General features: G+C 43.3%; 1 protein-coding gene across 1 annotated transcript; it reads right to left on the bottom strand.

Annotated features, from left to right (window-relative positions):
* Positions 1–323: 323 nt before the first annotated feature.
* FRZB (frizzled related protein) lies at positions 324–23181 on the bottom strand. The gene is made up of 6 exons (XM_038141896.1): positions 22630–23181; positions 13803–13850; positions 9027–9092; positions 6547–6751; positions 6290–6353; positions 324–3181 (listed from the first exon to the last, which is right to left on the bottom strand). Exons 1-6 carry the CDS (start codon positions 23081–23083, stop codon positions 3065–3067), a joined length of 954 nt encoding a protein of 317 aa, XP_037997824.1. The 5' UTR covers positions 23084–23181; the 3' UTR covers positions 324–3064.
* Positions 23182–23567: the final 386 nt, after the last annotated feature.

The following is a 23567-nucleotide window of genomic DNA, read 5'->3' as shown; positions in this document are numbered from 1 at the left end:
CTCAGCCACACTGGCATAAAGTGGCCACTTTGAGGGCACTGGGAGCAGAGGCAGTGCTGGACACAGCTCAGCCTGGCATGCAGCCCTGCAGAAACTGTAAAGTTCTGAAACCTGTCTGCTTTGGGGTTTTTTCCCTCCCTTGCTGTACCTGTGTGACGGGTCCTGGGGGCTCTTCCATCAGGCAAACATTGCAGTCCTCACTCCACTCCCTTTGCAGCTGAGCAACATGGCTTTGCACAAACCAAACTTTTAGAACATACTTGATTTTGTGTTTATATAAGTTAATAAAACTGGAGGAACAAAAAACATTACAAAGTGAGGCAAAGTCACATCCCAAGTGGATATCTCTGAAAACACTGTGCTGAGGGCCGTGTGCTTCTACAGAAGAATGTGCTATGTAATGCATTTTTGACAGTTTAATGGAGGATCACATCAAAAATGGGCACAAAAAGGGCAGAAAATGATTTCCTGGGGAAGAAGCAAGAAAATAATGTACAGCTACGTCAAATTAATAAGACTATAATTTAAATAAAGTCACTTTAAGACACCAGTGGAGTAGTCTATCCCTCACAGACGTGGTAAAGCAGTAAGTGCAGCTTTAGAGTAACAGCATTTCAGAGTGCTCCAGGCCACAAAACACATGTGTGAGAGATAGTGCTCAATTATTGAAATAATTGATATTGTACCACCTGTATCTCATTGGTCCCTGGGTGTCATTTGTACCAGCACAAGTGAGTCTGGGTGATGCTGCAGAGGTTCAGCCACTGAAATCACTGTGATGGGGTAAAAGCAGTGCCAGAGTTTGTAAAAGGCTCCTCAGTTAATTAAGGGATTGTGAAAAATGCCTCTTGCCTCTTCCAAGGAGCCCATCATGCCACCCTCATTTTTCATGTGCTAATGAAGAATGCTTAATTCCTCTGGAAAAACAGCAATCTGGTGGCTTCCAGTTAGGGAAATATTTTCACTGTAACATCATGACGTGTGTGACTGTTACAAATGCTGCTCATTTTTCTCTTACTGAGGTTTCAAAGTGCAGCACTGCGCTCTGCTCTGGCAATTTTTAATGCAACTAATGTCAGTAGTGAGTTGCAACTGGATTAAATAAAGGTGGTTGTTAATTACAGAGAAATGGTATGGGACAGGCCACCTTCAGAAGTGGTGGCTAGCAAAGGGTAAACTCCCAGCTGTCTGGGGATTTTCTACATCTCTAACAGGGTTTTATGATTTCACAATTCTTTTCCTAGCAGAATGCGTGTGGTGAATGGTGACTGCTGACCCTGTGATTCCAGCACTCATCTACGGGACCTCAGTGGGTGCTTTGGGGTAAAGAATGAGGTTTTTAACATTATTTAACGAGCTATTCACAACTTAACAAGTGGTTCTGTTATTTACCAACTCAGCAGAAATGCTTGTTAAAGTCACCATCCCTGCAGGTCTTCAAAAGACTGGCCATGGCACTTAGTGCTCTGGTGTAGTTGACATGATGGAGATCAACCAAAGCTTGGACTTGATGATCCTGGAGGTCTCTTCCAACCTAAATAATTCTGTGATCTGTGTAATTCTGAGAAAATACTGAGGATTTAATACCTAGAGGATTAATATCCTTCTGCCAGCTTTCAGAACCAACCTTTCCCCTAAATGATCCCTTTATTTTTAATTATAAATAAACATTTGAGCGTTGCAGGATGTTGTTATTTTTCAACTTTCTTGGTATCTAGCCCAATGGAAAACCTGTCCCAAGACTGCTAGTTATTACCTGAAATCTTTAAACAGCATTATTATAATATTCCCACATACTTCTGTCCTACTCATCATCATTGTATTTTCAAACCACCCAAAAACTCAACACTATTTTCTTATGAAAGAAAGCCCTAGTGTACTAAAGACAGTACTGACAGCTAGAACACAACAGTCATTTGCTCTTTTTAAGTAGAGCTGGTTCCCCTCTGCAGACTATGACAAAGAGGATAGCTCTTTGATGTACCCCATTTTAATTTCTTTTAAGCATGGGAGAGAGGAAGAGCAAAGATAATTTCCAATATGTTGGCACCATCTGCAAAGAATTCTATTAAAGCACAAAAATTAAGGGTGTTTTTTTTGGGTTTTTACATTTTCAAGAGTAGTATTAGGAATATGATGTTGGTTCAGAAGTCAGGTAAGGTTTGTGTTGGCAACTACAATTCTTTTATTGGACATATGTTACTGAGCATTGAACACTTGTTTATGTAGGCACGGATTTAAGAATAACACCACAAAATCAAAAGGCTAAACTGCAGACCTGTGCTGAGAAGCAGGCCTGGTGAGACTGTCTACTCCTATAACTCAGCTGAGAAAAGGGGAAAAAACTGCCATTATAAGAGAAGAAGCATAAATTTAGTTATAAATTATGGTTACAGAACTAGATAATCTTTCCTTTAAGGTCCAAAGCACTGGAAAACCCAGGTACCATGTGTACATGTTGCAGGAAATATTTAGATTCTGCCTTCTGCAAGTGGTTTATCTGTAAGAAAACTTAATAAAGCTGTACTGATTCAGACATTTCTTTCAGAAAAAAAATAATTATGTATTTCAGAATTAGATTTCAGAATAAAAAAATTATATACTTAAACCCAGATAACAACCTACCCAAAAGAAAGCAAGTTTCAGCAAACAGTGACCAAGAAAGAGTGAACAGGGAAAGCCAGTGTGAGTCACGACTTTAAGCAATGGTTGTTGCCAGATTTCATTCCTGCTTGCATCAGAATTTTCTCCCAAAGAAGATTCAGGAGGTAAAAAGGTAAATTGAGCACGTCCTTGTCTTTCTTCATCTCATAAGGGCAGTTTTCTACAGTTCTTAGCAACAGAAAAAAAAAAAAATACATTTCCAGAACTTGCACATATCCAAAAAGAAAAAGGTGGAAAACAAAGAGGGAGAATAAAACCTAATAAAAGCTAAAACATTACTTTGTAGTAAACAATAGAATATAACGTGCAATAGTGCAATTTCTCCTTTGCCGCTCCAACAACGAAGTCTTGGCAGACAGTCCCCTGCATGTCACCAGGTGCGTGGCAGCATCCATCGGTGTCACGCCGAGCCGCGAGCCTGCCGGGCACTGCTGCCACTGCCGGGCCTCGGAGCCGCCGCGCTGGGGCCGGGCTCGGCCCGCGCCTTGCCCAGGTGCCGCAGCTTCTGATCCCAGCGCTGCGGGCAAAGGCACAGCAGTCACCAGAGAGGCACAGGAGTCACCAGAGAGGTTACAGAAATTACCAGAGAGGCAAAGAAATTACCAGAGAGGTTACAGAAATTACCAGAGAGGTTACAGAAATTACCAGAGTCACAGAAATTACCAGAGAGGCAAAGAAATTACCAGAGAGGCACAGAAATAACCAGAGAGGTTACAGAAATTACCAGAGAGGATACAGAAATAACCAGAGAGGCAAAGAAATTACCAGAGAGGTTACAGAAATTACCAGAGAGGTTACAGAAATTACCAGAGTCACAGAAATTACCAGAGAGGCAAAGAAATTACCAGAGAGGCACAGAAATAACCAGAGAGGTTACAGAAATTACCAGAGAGGATACAGAAATTACCAGAGAGGCAAAGAAATAACCAGAGAGGCAAAGAAATAACCAGAGAGGTTACAGAAATTACCAGAGAGGTTACAGAAATTACCAGAGAGGTTACAGAAATTACCAGAGAGGTTACAGAAATTACCAGAGAGGCAAAGAAATTACCAGAGAGGTTACAGAAATTACCAGAGAGGATACAGAAATTACCAGAGAGGTTACAGAAACTACCAGAGAGGTTACAGAAACTACCAGAGAGGTTACAGAAACTACCAGAGAGGTTACAGAAATAACCAGAGAGGCAAAGAAATGACCAGAGAGGTTACAGAAATAACCAGAGAGGCAAAGAAATGACCAGAGAGGTTACAAGAACTAACAGAGAGGTTACAGAAATCACCAGAGCAGTTATACAAATTACCAGAGAAGCTACAGAAATTACCAGAGAGGCTACACAAATTACCACAGAATACAGAAATAAGCAGAGAGTTTACAGGAATTACCAGAGAGGTTACAGAAATAACCACAGAGGTTACAGGAATTACCAGAGTGTGGTATTTGCAGGTCCCAGGACGAGGGAAGAGATGAGAATCGTGACTCCATGTTTCAGAAGGCTGATTTATTATATTATATTATATTAAAAATGCTATAGTAAAACTATACCAAAAGAACAGAGAGAAAGGATACATCAGAAGGCTAGACAAGAACAGAAGAAGAATGAATAACAAAATCTGGTGACAAACCAGAGTCCCAACACAGCTGGACTAGGATTGGTCTTTAAGTAAAAAGAATTCACATGAGACCACTCAAAGATGCACCTGTTGGTAAACCATCTCCAGAGCACATTCCACAGCCATCAGATAGTTATTGGTTACATTTCTCCCCTGAGGCTTCTCAGAAGAAAATCCCAGTGAAAGGATTTTCATAAAATATCACAGTGACTCCAAAGAGGTTACAGGAATTACCAGAGAGGTTACAGATCCACCTGTTCACGTGTTCCTCACAGAAAATGTGTTCACAAACAGCAGCAAAAGCTGCTATTGCTGTTTCCACCGTGTCACCCTGCACTGGGCTCAAGGGTGCAATGAGACCCTATTGGGAAAAGTCCCCATTTAAATGTTAAACATTTAAAAGTTCCCATTTAAACAGGGAAACTGTTTCCTGGCATTCCTGTAGCCTCTGTGAATGAAGGGTCTGATCCAAGGCTTCAGCACAACACACTCTCCTTTGAAATAATAAAATTTAAATGAAGCCACTCATGTGGTTTTGGGGGGAAGCAGGATGAAAAAAAACAGTTAAGGGCTTTTTGTTAATTAAAAAAAATATTATTTGTTTTTATTTTTGCAGTTAATAGAAATCACAGTAAAAAAAGAAAGACCTAATAAATATAGTTTGCACAACTGTTGATGTTCTTGGAAAGGGAGATGATGATGAGAAGTGGTGATGTGGCAGGGTCCTCAACACCCCCAGCCTGGGTGTGAGGGCAGAGGCAGCAGGGTACAGACAATAAGGAAGGAAGCGAGAAAATGCGTTCCCCCAAAAAATTCCAACAAATGATGTTACCACCCAAGAGCTGAAACTGAGCAGAAGTCAGCCCCCAGCAGTGGTATTTTCTCTGTGACACTGGATTTCCCAGGGTTCTGCCAAATCAAACAACAACTTGAAATAAGATCCCTGTATCTTTTCACTCCTGTAATCTCCACTGATGTGAGAAATGTGCACAGAAAATCTTGCTTTTATAAACACAAAAGTATTTTCCTGCCAGTGACCCTCACACTGATGAAGAAAGTGCTGAGTGGAAGAGAAGACTGGTTTGCACAGGCAAAACCATTATAGCAAATGTATGGCTGAGAAATTGTGTCAAAATAAGAATATTCTGTGTAAAGTGACACTCAAAACAATGTCAAAACCACTGATATACTTTGCAGGGCATCAAAACATAAAAAGGTTATCCTTCCACAACCTGGAAGGCATTAAAAAAAGTTAAGGAACAAACAGACTATCTTTTCATATGGAGAGTTGGGGTTGCTCAGCTTGGAGAAGGGTTCAGAGAGATCTTAGAGTACCTTTCAATACCTAAAGGGGCTACAGGAGAGATGGAGAGATGGAGAGATGGAGAAGGACTTTCTACAAGAGCATGTAATGACAGGGCAAGGGCTAATGGCTTTAAAATGACATATTAGATTAGATCAGATCAGATTAGATTAGATAAAATATAGGGAAGAAATTCTTGGCTGTGAGGGTGGGAAGGCCCTGGCACAGGCTGCCCAGAGAAGCTGTGGCTGCCCCATCCCTGAAAGTGTCCAAGGCCAGGTTGGATGGAGCTTGGTGCAATCTGGTCTAGTGGAAGGTGTCCCTGCCCATGACTTAGTCTGAAAAACATTTGTAAAGCCCCTGGTCTCTTTGGTTTTATTAAATTCATATCACAGCCCCAGCTAAGCAGGCATGTGTTGTGGAATGCACAGCTTGCCCACAGAGTTAAAGGACTCCTACTATTTGCTTTTTTTGAGACAGAGCTTTTGACTGTTACTACACTGGGATACTTTGGGGTAATTCAATGTATCCCTTTAATTTACTCAGCATGCAGCTCTAGGTAATAAAGCAAATAAAACACCAAGTTAGTTTTTGATACGTGGTATTAATTAACTGGAGGCAGCATACGAATTTTCTTCCCTTATTTTGAAAAGACAGGTAGATGTTTTATGGCACCCCCAACATTTGACTTCTGGTGAGGTATTTTCTTACCTTTATTTTTTTACCAAGACGTTCCTTCCACTTCTCAGCTATGGAGCCTTCCACCAAGAGTAACCTACACAACAGAGACAACTCCATCAAGAGGCTATACAACCCAACACACACAAAACCAAGATCTCTGTGCCTGCAGAGAGCCTTGCCTTCCCTGAATACCATGAAGGAGAGCTACAGCAACTTCTCCCTCCTTTTGGCTCTGACTTTCAGCTTTACGACAGGAGAACAGTGGAGGACAGCACAGGAGGAGTTACCTGGAGCGCTCCTCGTCCTCGTAGCCCATAATGATGTATTCCTCATTGGCACTGAGGGGTGGACACAGGCAGCCAGAATTCGTGTGGAGGTTTACAGTGTCCTTCGGAATGTTCACCAGGGATGATTTCAGGATCTCCTTTACTTCCACTACGGCAGTGACATCGTGGCATTTCGTCTTCACCTCCTTCACTTTAGCCCGAATGACTGGGGAAAAGCCACAAAGAGCATTGTTAGAAGCAGCAGATAATGCAGGTCACTCCCAAGCTGTTCTTGGTGACCTCTGGGATTAGTCTTTTGCATGGTCCTTCATCAGAAGCTTAGCTGAACTCCTGCAATGATTCCACCTCCATCTCTTACCTTCACTACTTCACCCTCCACCAAGGAGGTCCAGGTAGCTCATCTATAAATGGTCAGGAGCAGGATTTATGTACCAGTTGGATTTATGTCCTGTTTAAGTTGGGCTCTGACTTCCTTCCTTCCTTTCTTCTTCACCCTTTCCATGTTAAATATATTAAATCTATTTCTTGTATGCTCTCCCTTGAGCTGTGACTGTTCCCTCTCTGATTACCTGCAGTACAGATGAGCAAACTTTATCACTCTGAACCTCACACAAAAAGGGAATGTGCATTAAAACTTCTCATATCACTGCTTCTGCTGGATGACAGGCCCTTACTTTTCTTATTCTCTCCAGTGACCCAGCACTAATCTGCTCTGCTCTTTCTGAACTCCAAATGCTCCTGATCTTGACCCAATGACCTCTCTAATTGTTTCCTCTCTGGGCCTTCCTTTTTGCCTCAAGTTGCACAGGAGGAAAGGTTGCCTTTCAAAGGCAAAGCTGCTCATTCTCTCAGGGCGACCACTGAACTGATACCACATACAAATGCAAAGCCAACCCAGAGGTCATGCTCTAGAGCATGCCACATCATTCAAAGAGTCCCTTTCCACACTATAAATAGGAGATACCCCAAATTCCAAATGTCTCCTATGTGAAAAAGGTAATCTAGAAGAAAGAAAAGCATGGGCTTACACATTTCCTCACTTCACATGCATTGCCCATAACAGCCATTAACAGCATGTATTGCAGGCACATTAAATACAGCTGCCAACAAACACTAACTTGTGCATCTAGTATGCACAACTTACCCTAAGTGATTCCCTTTCTCAAAACCTTTTGAGATCTTAAAATGAAATAGTGTTTTAGTTTGGAGATATTTCAAATGCCTTTTGAAACCTATTTCATTTCAAAAGCTTGAGAAAATGGACAGGAGCATGCTCAATGACTCTGCCATATGCAGCTTCTGACCAGAGAATAGTCACTCCAGTTTTTTTTTATAAACAAATCCACCAAAACAACATCAAACTGACTACTGACAAAAAAAAAAAAAAAAAAGGTGATTGAATACAGTTGTAATTTTTTAGCTTTTAACAGCAAACTATTTTTAAAAGAAGATTATCTGACTCTGGCTTTACAAATGTGCAATCCTAATAAATATTATACAACTGCTACCACTTGAATAAAGCCTTAAAGTTGGCTGAACCTAAGGCTCTTCACCTGATCAATGGGACAAAAGGAAGTCTTGCATATTGATAAAGCTTTATAAAATAAGGGCCTTGTTACCTTTGTAAAATCATGGCTCAGGCCTGCTACTTTGGCTAAGTAGAAGAGGACTGTGGGAAAGTGACTCAGCTGAATTAGGGGTGGAATAAGAAGTTATATAACCATGATGGGTTCAGATTGTGGTGCATGGTGGTTGGTTGGATTATGTTTGTTATGGTTTAAAACTCATAAAGTTTTAACTTTAAGTTTGTAACTGATACAACTGATACTGATACTTTAAGTTTGTAACTGATAAATGCTTAACTGCTTAAAAAGGCCTGGTTTTTGCAATAAGGAAATTCCTGTGATATGTATTCAGTGGCTTCATTGGCCTAATTTGCTTGAAACAAGCAGTATGAAGAAAAACACGAGCCTGGAGCTGTGACATGCCTGAAAAGCAGGACATGTGCATTTTTACAGGTGTTACAGACAGCATAACACAGCTGGCAAGATGCTCACTGCTGGCTTTGATACACCAGAAGGAAAAGAACCTGCTAGATCTCATGGAGAACTGGTGGGCATGAAAGCTGCTACAAACATCCCCTTCTGCAAAAGCTGAGTACCGTGGAAATCACAGAGGCAGCTCAGGCACAGCAGCCCACAGTGCCATTTTTGTTGCATCACTGTTCACACCAGAGAAGTACACAAACCCCAAATGCCTGCACTAAAACTGAAATAACAAAGACACCCTTGTACTAACACATCAAGCTAATCCCCTCCATCCTTCTAATTTGGAAACGTTTCAGGCTACACCTTCCTCCTAAAATAAGTTAATATTGGGTTACCAGCAGTAACAGTGAACTTTTTAGGCTTTTTTAATGAGAAGTTCCCCCTCCCTGCAGCCCTAGAAGAGCTGGGAGCTGGCTGTGCAGCTGCTCTCACCATAGTTGTAGTTGTTGCGTAGGTAGGTCTTCTGGGTAGCTTTCACAGGCTTGCACTTGCAGTGGTCTACAGAAACAGAAAGCTTTGTTTAGAAAGAAAAAAAAACATGTATTCAGTGGCAATATTCCCAAAAACTGGAGCTCACGCAGTGTGGGAGTTGGATTCATAGAAAATAAATCCAATACATTTGTTCGCTGATTGCTGTGTACAGTGAAGTACCCAAAGTACTAATATTAACATTATAATTATAATAATTAATGCATATAAATTTATTTTGTAAAGCTTTTTCAGCTAAGGTGTAAAACTTGATGTTTTAAATAAGTCATCTAACTATGATCTATTGTCTGTTTTAATTTGATCTGTTAAATCTTGTTAAGCCAAGAAACACTTAGAGTGTTTTGCAATTAGGAAACAGCTGGCTTCTGATCGTGATGGTGTGAATTATAACACCTGTACTGTCTCACCCTTCTCATGAGACTGAAAATGGAATAGAAGTTTTCAGAACACCTCTCAGTTACCCCATCTGTAAGTCAGAAAAGGGTTAAATCCAAAAACACCTAACAAAACTTTCACTGAACTGACTTGCTTATTACAGTGAAATACTAAAAACCACAGGGCATTCCTGGCCTGTTCTGCTGGGAGATGTGGAACTGTCCATGAGACCTTAAATGTTTTTAGGAGAAAAACCTGACATACTGAAATTAAAAAAAAAAAAGAACATAACCAAACCACAGCACAACAACAAAGACACACAGACTTTGAGTCTGAAATGACAAAATCATCATTTTAAGCCAGCTCGGGGTTCAGTCCTGAGCTCGCAGGTGCTGTAATTCCATCCTTGCAATGCTGCTCCCTCTTCTGCGCTAGGCTTAAGGAATGCCCTCCTTTCTGTTCCTTTTATCACACAGACCATAACACAGGACAGAAAGAAAACACTGTGGCAGTGCATGACTGAACGTTTTTTGGAATATTATGTACTTCAGGTCAGTTTAGCAAACTGGGACATTCTGGCTAGCAGGCATTCATAGAATGAATTCACAGAATAATTGCCATTGGAAGGGACCTTTAAAGGCCACCTAGTCCAACCCCCTTGCAAACAAGCAGGGACATCTTCAACTGGATCAGGTTGCTGAAAAGTCCATCCAATCCACCACTAGGAATGGTGTAAATTTTACACGATTTTATTATGACCCAGAAGCCAAAGTTTTATGAAAAGAGAGAAATTCTTAGCCCTTGTGGCCAAAAGGATAGCCTTCAAAAAAAACAACACAAATGAGCACTGTCAGAGCAGCATTTCCAAAGGTGCAGATGCCAGACAGCTGGGAACTCTAAGAGAGGTAAAAACATTTTCATTGGTGCCCAGGGAATGCTAATGCTGAAGGCTCCAGACCCACAGTGGTGTTCATTAACACCACTGGTATTTCAGGGCTGGTTGTTCCACTGCAAATATTTACTTTTTATTTTGCACTAGTGTCTAAGTGGGGTTTGGGGGAGTAATTTCAAACAGCAGATTCCAGTATGACATGTGCATCTATTTTGACACTTGATTTGGCATAAATGGAAGTAGATTTAATGCAGTTTATTTCTGTGCACCATCATTCTAAGTATCAATGCATATAAGCTAGTGATTTAGTTAAATCCAACATGAAGAGCCCAAAAAAGAACTTTTATTTGATTATATAAGACTTCTTCATGTTAAAAAAAATTAAAATCGATGGAATCATTATTTTCCATTGGAAGAATTTTTGTAGTTGAAAATACAAAAAAATAAAGGAAAGAGGAAAACATTTCAAGAGAAAAGCGTATTATTTCCTTGAATTTCAAACACATCCTCAGGAATCTATATATAGAGCCCTACAGACTTGAACTTTTCTATGTGTTTGTGTTAAAATAACAAAAGCAGAGAAGGGAAGTGATTTTTGGCTTCCCTTCTGCCTTTGTGAGCTCATGGATACTGTAGGCCAAATTACAGCTGCCTTGGAACAGAGAATAAAAGATGTGCTCCCATGACCCACACTCACACAGGCACCTCAGCACACAGGTCCAACAAGTGGCACACTGTAATGTTCTCCTGCTCTACAGAACTTTGCACTGTGTCCCAGGTAAAAATAAAACAGACTAAATTGCAAGACAAGAACACAGTCTCATATTTTCTTCAGTTTTAAGGCAGTACTGGCTTACTTTATGAATTTTAGAATGCATTTTGTTAGTCTAGTTCTATTTCTAAATTATTGACATGCCCATGTTCTTCTTGAAGAACCTCCAAGTCACCCTCATGCTTTTTAAATTTACATTTAAAAGAACTGTACAAATTGCTGCCTTATTCCTAATCTCTACTTAGAGATACAGAAACTAACACAAAAGTCATTTGCCAAGGTCAGTTACAAAGTCAGAGCCAGAAACAATTCCTCTCTCCCAGTCCCTGGTACAGTGATTTTCCAAGGAAGGCAAATGTTGACCTTCCCCTACGGAGTGGAAATACCCATAAAAGGTGGCTATAAAAATGTGCTGCATGACCTGATGCTGAGGGAAAATCCCCTCCTACCTGAGAGCCTCTTCAGAAGCTGCCAGAATTACCAGAAGAGCTCTGAGACCACAACAATGGCATGTCCCAAGCACAGACACAGACAGCAGAGGCTCCCACTGGCTTTGGCTGAGATCACAGCTAGCCATTAAATCTTCTTTTCAAGTAAATACAGGACTACAAACTGCTCAAAGTCTCTGTCTTTGAAAACTTCACTCTGTAAATGCCAAAAGACATGGAGAGAATGGTTTTCCCCATGGATTGCTACCAAGAAACATCTGTGTCATCTTAAATCTATGTGTGTGTATGATGGAAAACCTGGCTGTAATCCTGACCTGTACAGGCATTCAAACCTGGCAAACACATCCCAGATAAAGAAAGGATAAAAAATAAACACTCTAGGAAATTTTCTAAGAGATGTGAGGAGCATGTGATGAAGCAGAAAACAATGCACTTCACTGCCAAGAGAGGTAAAAAAGGTCTCCCAAAAAAAACCCCCATGCAGACTCAGAGGGAAGGTTTTGCCAGCAGACACTGACAGGGGAAAAAAGTGTCTCAAATAGGATAACCCATGAGTACTGCTCCCTGTGACCATGCACAGCAGCACAAGCAATAAGATTGCAGAAACCACAAAGCTGAGAATGGGATTTTTTAAAAAAAATACATCAGTTTGCTACTTGCAAAACAAACAAACAAACAAAAAGTCTCTATTTACAATGGCAGAACTACAAATTTACTTTACTGAACACATAAATGAAGCCATTTTGAGACGTGCCCTTTTAGGTGGTCCAACTGTGTTTGTCAGTTCAGACAGATGCAGCACCAGATTGAACCACAAATCAGGTATGTACAGTAAAAGCAGATATTGCATCAGCAATTTTTCTGGGCATCCTTACCCTATTTGCTAGATGGGATTTTTTTTTAGGTCTGGTTTTGCTTTCAGCCATCAAAAAGCATCACAACAGGAACAACATGACTGAAACTTTCCTCTTCCACTGCAGGGTCACTCACTGGAATCACATGCCAATGGACAGGCAGCAGTAAAGATATGCCTCATAGTTTTGATTTAAGGTGACAGTGACAGCACACAGCTTTGCTTTCATGCTCAAAGTGAAGCTTGTTTGCTCTTTGTACAGTCCACATAGTGCAAGAAATCCCCACTTTCTCAATGCCACACAAGTGAAAATGGCTTCAAACCATGATGATACTAACACTAGTAACAAATATCTTTAGCCAGTCCTCCAGACATGGTCCCATGCTCAAGACAATTTAAAGCAAAGCCTATTAAAGGGCTTGCTTTTATGAGTTTTTTTAACTGTACCTGGGCTTCTAGAGGGTGTACACTGTGATTTAAAGAACATTTTGCACAAACATAGCTGCTTTCACATTGGCACCTACTGATTAAAATTTTAAACTGTATTATCAACCGGGCATTACTAACACCTTTTTGCAATGTGGTCACAGAGCTTGATGCTGAAATGATATCTATAGGTATCTAATGTCAGGTTCAACACCTTTTAGGTGTTTATGCTGTTGAAGTGAACATCAGTGCACACTGAAGCTCATCAGCACCTCCGCAGAAGGAAAGACAGGGAGGTCAATGCTAGGGCTTCCAAGTCTCAATTTCTTGACAAAAATCTAAGAGGAGAACTTTGGATGGAATAATAATAAAATTCAAGGAAATCTACAGTTATTGGCTTGCTTGAGCAGAAGATTCACATTCCTGTAATTATTAGCCACCATCCTGGGCTTTGCTTCTTTGCACTGGCAAGTAGTGGTAATGCTCAAGGGGTTTTATTCACTTCCAGCAAAACCAAAACAGCAATAAAAAGCAACAGGGGACTTACTGGAATAAAACCAGCCTCAGAAGGTCCCACCCTCAACCTCCTCAGGCTAACGGGAGCATTGCCATTATCTACAAAGAGTACTGAATTTAATTTGAAAACTTTAAGGTCAAAATGAACCATTATCTTCACTGGTTTTGCCCAGGGAAAAATCAATTTAGTGATTACTCTCTCTGTTCAAGACAAGACTTTTAATAAAATCAGCACAACCCTCCTGCTTTGATGGACATTTTGAGGCTGACCAGCCCCCAAATCCCACCAGCCCATGGAATGCAAAAGCAAAATCTACAGTATTCTCAGTCAAGACTAAGTATTTAAGTATTTATCAATTAGAACCCCTCTTAATTAAATATTTAAAGGATTTGAAAGTCTACAGCTTATTATACAATTTCATTAAAATGTACTTACCAATGCCAGCACCTCTACAGTTGCCGTTATTAGAATCCATAGGGAAATCTGTTATGGATTTGTAAAATATGTAAAGAAATGTTAGTATTTTTAATATTGGATTATTTCACTACACATACATGACAATGTTTTCTCTTAATCTAATATTTAGTATGTGGAAACTTAATAACTTTACTAATAAACAGTTTGCAATATTCTAGAGGTCAGTCCAGTAAAGCTGACACAATGTCTTGCCCAAATTTCACCTGAATCCAGCATATCGTGCTAAATGCTGAAGCAGACTAAATATCCCATTTCCATTGCTACAGACTGGCAGGTTTCAGACAAGGGTTGACATTTATGCCATGAATTTTGATCACCTACAGAAAACATGTGTAGTGTTTGCATTTAATTAGATGATGAAGGAGAAATTACTTTTGGGGATTTTTTTGGTTACTGAGGAAATCAAATCAACCAACCATAATCAATCATACTGCTGAAGCAAATGCCAAAATAAATGTTTCAGACCTTCCCCTCAGTTTAAAAACACACTGATTACTCTGAAGGACAGATAAGGAACAGAAGTTTAAAAAGGCACTATGCCCAAAGAACTGCTTTCAGCCACGTTCATAAGTGGACTGTGTCCCACATTAGTAAAATGCATCATTTCAAACCTATTTAATAAATCACACAATTTAATGGGTTTATACAAACATTTAATCATGAAAAACAAGTGTGTTAATGCATATAACCTTGAATGAGCTAAGGACAAAATAACGTAAGAGGAACAAGAACTGGGAGAGAGGCAGGACACTTCATTAGAATGGCACACAAAATGGAAAAACAAATGAGCTTTCAAAGAAAAACCCTTCTGTCATTTTGTACATCTATTCATTTATGCTACTCTTCCAATTCTGCAATCCGGTATCCTACAATCAACTTTCTTAGATTCTAACATAATCATGGAGGCAACATTCCTGCCTTTGCAATGCAGAACAAATGTAACAAAAGCTTCTCTCTTGCAGCCTGAGCTGTAAGCATTTGTCTGTAAGATAGCCCAGGACACTCCTGATACTCAGTACCCATGATGACTTCAGATGTGTGGATTAAATTATAAGGGCCAGGTGTATATATTTTTATATATATTTATATTATCACAAATTCGGTAATACCTGTTTACAGGAAAAATAATATTACTTTGCTAACCTTCTAATTTTGCCATCCTTGTTTTAAAAAAAAAAGAAAATTTAGTGAATACTTATACTACTCATAGTAACATGAAACTTCATTTACATAAATGAGGATGCAGCTAAATCACAGTCAAGGCAAGAGTAAAGCTGAAAAACAACTAATTCACTCACATAATAATTAACTTGAAAAAAATTTGAGACTTCAGGAATATTTATTCTAACCAACATAAAGAGCAAAGGGTATAGAAAATAGCAAAGGAAGACTGAATAGATGCTCTTTTATATTCAATATCCTGTTGCTAATAAAACATCAGATCCATTTTCTTGCAAAGAAAGTTCCAAACTACCACAGGATCTTCGTTTATAGAGAAAAAAACAACATTTTCATGGAGCCAATCTGATCTTTGCAATCAGGTACTTGCACAGAACCTCTGAATCTTCACCATGCTGCCTTGCAACAAGTCCACCTAGCCAAGCTGATTCTTACTTACATGTTTGATTTTGATTATTCACCTGAGTTATTCTCAATGCACTAAGGATGCATTTTATATTGCATCAAATGCAGTCTGGTATTCCAGGATGTGATGAAAGAGGAATTGAAATGGCTTCCCTCTTGCAAATGGTAAATAAAAGGACAACCACACTGCTCATTCTTCCCCTCCTGGGCCAATTATCTGTTGTCTTCTTCATTTGGCCTAGCTGTAGCTTTAAGTCTACATTTCCTTCTGATGTGCTAAAAGCATAGAGAGAGGTCTATGGCCTGACAGTCCTCCCATCTGCTCCAAGTACAGACAGCACATCTGCAGAACCCTCCAGCCACCAGCCACAGAGAGGTGGCCATACAGGACTCTGTGTACCTAGGGCTGGCCTCAGATGTTTCCCCACCCTGGGCACCCAAAACCCCTGCAGGAAAGCTCTCCAGATTCACTGCCCCTCTCACCCAGCTGCCTTGGCCACCTTCTCAGGTTTTCTCAAAGGCTATCTGCATACGACCAAGCCAACTCCTCAGGTTTTTCAGCCCAGCAAGCTGAAATTCCTACCAAAACAGATATTTCAGGGATAGTTTGTTCATAGCTTCAAAGCACATTCCCCATTCCATCAAAATTGTTACTGGGGACAGAAAAAATCTTCATCACGGAGAAGACAAGAGAAGTATCACATTAAATGCTCATCATTTCACATCCACAGAAGGAAAAAGAAGCCCTGAAGTGCACCGTCCCTACATAAACCAAGAATGGATCCAAGCAGGAATGACTTCGTGGTGCTTGAGCAAACCAATCTACATTGAAATTACACCTCAAAATAAACCAGAGCTCAGTAAAGGGTTCACAGCCTTCCCTGGCCCATGTGGAGTATGACACCCACAGGTATTGGCTGAGGAACTGTCCTTGGAGCTCACACCAACACAAGGAGGACCAGTGAGCACTTGGTATGGGCAGTATAAACATGCGAACAAGCACCGAACTGACCTGCTTTGCCAGATGTCCCCACACACTCTTAGGTACACAACTTATTTTTAACCAAATTACAGCACACCACAGCCTCGAGGCATCTCCTAACTCTGCACTGCCAGCTCACCTGTCCCACCCCAAACCAGCAAGTCCCAATGAATGAGCTGTGTGTGCAGCCAGAGGAGTTCAGACACCGTGCGCAGAGCACCCGTGAGTGGAAGTGCCCCCTGTTTGTGTGCCTGCACAAAGGCAGCAGGGCAGCCTGGTGTCACAGCCATGGGTGAGCAAAGCAGGGGTGAACAGGTACTCATACATCAGTTCATAGCTCATTTCTGGACTTGGGAGGGCTTGGGAGAGGCAAGTTGACCCTGCCTTGATGCTTATCCTTTCCAATGCACTCATGCCTATTCAGGGATGATTGGTTTCTACAGATGGACAGGAGCATGGGCTCATGGAGGGGACTGGAGACCTCTGCTACTCAATGACACCTCTCTGGAAACCCTTCTCATTTCTCTGACCCTTTCCCCAGTTAACCTCATACAGTCTGGTCCCTGCTTACCAACCAGACAGGAGATTGGAAGAGGGTCCAGCCCAGGCCTGCCACCAGCTTTTGTCAGGTCTCAGGTGTGTGTGAGCACCCACCCAGCCCCTCTGAAATCCAGCCCCTGTCCCCAGCAGCCTCAGGGACAGAGGCCTCTCTCCACCAGGAGATGTGCACTGCTGAGACCTTCAGCTGCCACATAGACAGAGGGAGGGGGAAAAAGCTATTTAAAAAACCCCAAAAAACTGACTTCCTATTGTTCCACTTCTCTTCATGGGCAAACCCTCTGCCAAGTTCTGTCTATGCAAAGCAATCTTTCCGAAATAAATACCTGTCAGTGATGGTTAGCTGGATTGCCAGAGAGGGGAATACTATCCAGAGGTCCAATCCAAAAGTTTGCTATTAAATTTTGTTTAGGAGCAGGGGACAAATCCAAACTGTTTTTTTTTCCAAAACACCATCCTGATTAATTGCTTTTCAGAGAGATTCTATATTAAAAAAAAAAAAAAAAAACCAAACCAAAACACTAACAGGGAGAGCTAAATAAAAGCCACTTACACAGTAAGTGTACAAAATACCAGTGCCTGCAACCACAGATTTGGGTGAGAGGTTTGGAAAAGGGAAACAACTAGGTGATACCTAGTTCTGAGCAAACATCTTTCCTACACCATTGTTTAAATAAATAAAAACGTTAAAAGGCAGAGGAAGGCAAAAAATAACACAAACCTGATTGTCATTATGATTAAAGAATATGACCCAGCTATTACTGAAGCCACTCCAGGCACTGTCCTCCAAAGAACTAAACCATAGTCTGTGGCTGCTGCTGGGGTACCTTCTGCAGATTGGGATATCTGTGAGCCCCATTAATTGAGAAACCCTTCCACAGTGCATGAATTCATTGTCATTCACTTCAGCTATTAATACAGACAGGATCTTTGCTAAGTGGGTTGCAAAAACATGCATGGAAAAGCCAAGTGATAGGAAAATTTATTCTAGTTAACATTTAATACAAAGAACTCAAACTCCAAGTTGCAGAGCAGCCAGCAACACGGCTGATCCCCATAACATTTTATTCCTCATAACAAACCCCACCAGGTTTTGGTGGCATTTAATGGCCCAGGTATTGACTAAATGCTTAGACTGTAAAATCCAGGGGACTCAGCCTACAAAGGCAGCTGAACTGTAGTGAGCCTAACACCACTAGTGGTATCTTCATTACTAAGACTTAAATTCTCTTATTTTCTTCTCCTGTCCCGTTTCAGGCTTGAAGCTTGTAATAATTTGTTATTTAACTGAGAGATGAGGCTGCTCCCAAGTTTCAGACAAAGACTTAAACAAATCCCAATTTTATAACCTGGGCAAGACTGCTTGTCCTCAGCACAGTCTGTAACACTCCCCCAGCCTGTGATGCACATCAACTGCTCTAAGTAGAGCTAGGCAAAAAGTCAGAACAAATTTGATCCGGAGCTTGGAAACCACTGTTTTGGAAATTCAGTTAATAACACATAAGAAACAAGCATGAGAAGTGGCTTGTTCACTTGCTTTTTAAGCCTGCAATGCCAAATTAACATACTGGGTTACTAAAAACTCATTCAGACAGACATGGAGACTTGGGCAACATGGAGAAATCATGGGCTCACATATGATTTAAGGAAATACGTGTCCATCATGTGAATAATCTATCATTTTCTTTAAGTGGTTTTTCAAAAAAAATTCAAAGTTCTCCTTAGACACCTCATGATAGTTTGGGTGTTAACTACACATGGCTGATACCTCGTGATGTGGCTTCCCTTTTCTCCAACATCTTATTAACAGGCCAACATGCCTTCAAGCCATGCTCTTATCTAAGTAAGATATGGTGAGACAACCTGCCTGACAGATCTGACTTCCAATATGCACAGTTCCCATCACACTGCTCTGGTTTCGTTGCTAGTTCCCTCTTCAAAACAGGAATAAACATTTCACTTGAGACATAAACACTCTGCTAGGCAGTAGCAGCCACATGTCAAAGATGCTTTTTTGGTCAGCATCCCCATGCCAACACTGGCCACTTATTACCTGCAAAACTAAAGACAAGGTCCTGCCTCTGAAATTCTAGATTTGAGACAATTTTCTCTCTTAGCAGCTCTTCACGGAGCTAAGGAAATTTGACAGGGCCCGGAATGAGGGAAGGAGATAATCTGATAGACTGGAGGAAGAATAAGCATATGCACATAAAGACTGGAGCAAATGAACAGGACCTCCCAGAGATGTAACACGGCTTGTACTGATGTCTGCACACAGAACCACTTTCACCTCCAAAAAGCCCAGGACAGGGATGTGGGATAAATGCCATAGGACACTTCAGACCTTAGCATGCATTACACCTAGAGTGTTAATGTATCATCAGGAGGCTCTTTCATCCTCCATCCTGGATGAAGATTTGTGGGATCCTCCACAAAAAGCCAAATTATTCAGCATCCCACTCACCTCCAGAACATCCACACCATGCCTGCAGCATCCCTCTGCTTTCTGACTGTAAAGGAACCCAGATGTTTCCCAAAACAAATGAAAAATCAAGAAACCCACACTGCCCACATGTTTTAGGTCAGTCTCTGTAACTTGAGGAACTTAAGACTTCCCAACCCACACTCCCACTCAGGTTTTGGAGACCAGCACAAGCTCAGGGGGTGTGCACAGCTATCCCTCTAACTGAGCCCAAAACACAGCACTGTTGTCACCTTTCTCCATCACAGACAAAGCAGCAGCTGCTTCCCCCTTCACCACATCAGCAGCCCCTTGGTGCTGTGACAGGAAGTGTCTGGATCTTCCTCACACCTGGACTCAAATGGAGCCAGGTCCCAGAAGATGTCTGTGGTGGACTGTGCCTCAGCAGCTGAAAGTGAACTTCTTACTGAGATTTATCACAGATTTTACCAACCTCAGTTCCTCCATACTTTGCAACAGTCACAGGCTACTGGGATGCAGGGAATATAACTGATGGGAACTGGGCTTGTGAACCCAGTCCCCGCTCTGACAAGGGCAAACACTGACTATATCATCCTTAAGGCTTCCTTATGGAAGGGACAAGAAAAATGTTCTAATGTTCACCAGCAACAATGCAGAAACCTCAAGAGGAAAGGAAACAGTAGAACCCTGTTACAGGCAGCAAAAGAATGAAATCAAAAACAGGATTTCACTTTTGAAGAATACAAAAAAAGCCCCTTCTACAACAGAAAGCCACAAAGCAATGGATTCTACTTCTGCCCACTCTATTAGGTGTAGTTTAAAGACAGCAGAAGGGGCTAGAATGCTTAGGAGATAAATGAAAGCAAATAAGAGCAGGGATTCTGCACACTACTCATCAGGCAGTTGGTTATTTGTGTCTTCTACTGAGCTGCAATCCTTTATTTGGAGAATTGGATTTGAAAGTGTTCACCTTACCTCTTCCTAGAACAGGAATCCTTCCCTCTGCTTTCTAAAAGAACAGTTTTATTCCCTCAAGAAGGATTCTTTCAGTCTGGTGCATAATGCATCAGTTCAAAATATTCAGCCCAGAAATGAGAATGTCATCAGGTTCTCATTCACTGAAAGAGAGTTTTCATGGATCTGGCCCTGGAATCCCTCAAAGAGGTTATTGTACCGCTGAGGTCCTCAGAAATAGGTAACTCGGGGGCGATTTCAGCCAAGCTTCCTCCCTCCAGATTTGAATGTGATTGCTTTCAGATCGCTGCAGACCTGCCAAACCTTGCTCATGCTGGAGCCATTTTTAAGGTGGTTTTGAAAGCACCTCAATGCTGCAGAGAAAGGTGCTTGGTGTTCAAAACCACATCTCCCCAAAATTACCCCAGGAGGACTGCAGCACTCAGAGAGCAGCAGCTGATGGCAAAAATAGATGGTTACGTTAATGGGCTGGGGAAAAAAAGTAGGAAAAAGCAAGAGGGAAGCAGCTAGAAGTTAGAAATAGCAGTAATGACTGAAGATATGAGGGTATGGCGGTTTCCAGAGGTGCAGAGAGTAAGAGAATAGAGTCAGAGATGGATTAGGGTTTGTCTGGCCTGCAAATAAATGGAGACAGAGAGAGCAGCTTACCTGGGAAGGCTGAGCTGGGGAGCACGGCCAGGAAACTGAAGCGTGATATTTTGTTAGGAGAAGAAAACATGAATTACAGCGTTTGGCATTACTGGCAGTGGGATACATAAAGCATTTAGTACTGGGACAGAAGCACAGTAAAATACTGTGCCGAGCACAGCATGAAAAATCCCCCTTTCATTCCCAGGCCACTGCTGGGGGAGGACAGAGAGGTGAGATCCACTGCCGGTCAATGAGCTCCCAAAATCCAGCACTGCAGCTGTGGGCACTGAAGGAGACAGGTAGCAGCACAACAAGCTGCTGAGGTGCATGGGTGCTGGTCTGCTCTGACCCCTCTGGTCTGCTCTCCCACCTCTAATGGAGAGGTCTGGCAGAGCCACCAGCACTGAAACTTTGCATCAAAGAAAATGGTAGCCTGGTCCCACCAGCAGCAAATGCTTTCCTGAAAATACACAGGAACTGTAGTCACTTTGTAAAAGGTCAGAGCTCACTCGTGATAACCACCCACCAGCTTGCCTTAATTTCCTGTTCAATAGCTCCTTGTATTCAGTATCTCTGTGCTGCTCAGCTCCCCACATTGGAGGGGTGTCCTGCCAACTCCTCCAGCCCAAAGGCAGCTGTGACAAGAGCAGGATCCCTGAGCCACAGCAGGTCTGTAGCATGGTCTGAGCAGTCAGCAGTCCTCACCTGACCGTGCAGAGATGCTCCTGCCTCGGACAGTGGTGCTGGATGGCAGCCAGACACCCAGCACCAGCCATCCTGTGGGATCACACTGAGCTCAGTCGGTGAAATAGGATGCAGAGATAAAGCTGAGCACCTCCAGCAGCCCCTCTGAGGCCACAGTGGTCACACAGCAGCATCAGGGCTCGGGTGCAGGACGCAGCGTTTTGCTGGCTTCGGGGATGTTGGGAACAAAACACAACGGAAGGCTGCACTTAGCTGCACTCCTCACCTGGCTACAGTTCTAGAGCCCAGGGACCTGCTGGGGAATCTGTGCTGTAACTGCACCTTCGGTGCTAACCACTGAGATGAGCGTGTTTTCTCCCCTCCGGCTGTGCATGTGCCACCACTGGCATGGAAGTGGCTGGGGAGACCCCGGCCCCCCAGCTCCTGCCCGGGGCTCCTCTGGGCACTGATCTTTCCCAAAAATCTGTGGAGTGGTGCCCTTGTGTGAGAAGGGAGCAACCCGCTTTGGGAGAGAGCGGCTGAAGACGAGCACAGAGGAGCCGGGGGGAGAGGGGGAGCCGGCAGCCTGGGGGCTGCCCTTCACTCGGGTGGTTCTTCATCCTCTGCCAGCAAGCGCAGCCGACGGATCCCCGAAGAGCGGTACGGAAACGTCTCCCGTTCATGCGGAACGAGGGCCGTAGCTCCCACACTCGGTGGCGGGGCTGTCACTTGTCACACACACTCTGTGCCCGACAGCAAAACTTTCCCAGCAGCGATGCGGCTGCTAAAGGCAGAGAAAAGACAGCAAAAGAGCGGAGGGCAAAGCAGAGAGACTCCGAGAGCAGTCGGAGGGGAGGCAGGGCTCCCGGGCTGCCCTCCCCGCCCGCCGCCCATTGTCCCCGCGCCGGTGCCGGTCCCCGCGCACTCACCCGCGCCCTCGGCGGTGACGATGGCCTCGGGAGAGATGCAGACCCCGCGGTCGTAGACCGGCAGCTCGTCGCAGGCCAGGCTGTCGGGCCAGGCGTAGCTGTAGCGGACCAGGACGGGCTCGCAGCCGGCGCGGGCGCGCTCGCAGACGGACTTGCAGGGCTTGATGGGCTCGTGCTGGAAGTCGATGGTGCAGATGGGCGCGTACATGGCGCACAGGAAGAACAGAAGGTCGGGGCTGCAGTTGGTGCCCAGCAGCCCCTCGAACTGCTCCATGGCCAGCACGGCGTTGGCCTGCGTGCTGTGGTGCAGGTGGTTCGGCATCTTGGTCATGTTCCAGGGCAGCGGCTTGCACAGCGGGATGCGCACCGGCTCGCAGGCCGCCCCCCGGCCCGCCGGCGCCCGGCCCAGCACCATGAGCCCGGCCAGGGCCAGCACCGGCAGCCCCCGCCACATGCCGCCCGGCCCGACGGTAAGCGAGGGGCCGAGCGGGCGCAGCGCGGCGCGGGGGCGGCTCCGCCCGCCCTGGCTCGGCCCCGCCGGGCGCGCACCGGGTCCCGCCTCTCCGCCCCGCGGCCCGGCCCCGAACAAAGGAGAGCCCTGGCAGGGGAGGGGGGGCTCTCCTTCTTGGAAGAGCCAGAGAGAAATTTGCCTGGTCCTCGCCGGAAGGCGAGCGAGAGCTTGAATTCTCCCCGAAGTAAAAGCCTTACTGGGAGCCTGAACACGATTTCAGACCAATCTCTCGGAGATACATTCATATTTTTTTAGGAAAGACCTTTTTCTTTGTGTTTGTTTTTTGCACACACTATGCTGGGTGCAAATGCTTAAGCAGGAGGTGCACACGAAAAGCATGGCACCTAGACATAGCAATGGGTGAGCAGTTTTAGAGGACAGTAATAATGTTGAGAGGCTTAAAAATGAAGGAGATTCAACTCAGCAG

This window comes from Motacilla alba, chromosome 7, assembly GCF_015832195.1.
Source record: "Motacilla alba alba isolate MOTALB_02 chromosome 7, Motacilla_alba_V1.0_pri, whole genome shotgun sequence".
Classification (NCBI taxonomy): Eukaryota; Metazoa; Chordata; class Aves; order Passeriformes; family Motacillidae; genus Motacilla; species Motacilla alba.
Note: the sequence above shows the minus strand (reverse complement) of the source record. Positions and strands in the feature narration are given on the sequence as shown.

Excerpts from the sequence above, each read along its gene's own strand:
- FRZB (XM_038141896.1), bottom strand. The coding sequence starts at position 23,083 with ATGTGGCGGGGGCTGCCGGTGCTGGCCCTGGCCGGGCTCATGGTGCTG. Across the intron at positions 9,093-13,802 it reads CTGTAGAGGTGCTGGCATTG|ACCACTGCAAGTGCAAGCCT; the intron begins GTAAGTACATTT and ends CTGTTTCTGTAG. Across the intron at positions 6,752-9,026 it reads ACGCAACAACTACAACTATG|TCATTCGGGCTAAAGTGAAG; the intron begins GTGAGAGCAGCT and ends GCTTTTCCCCAG.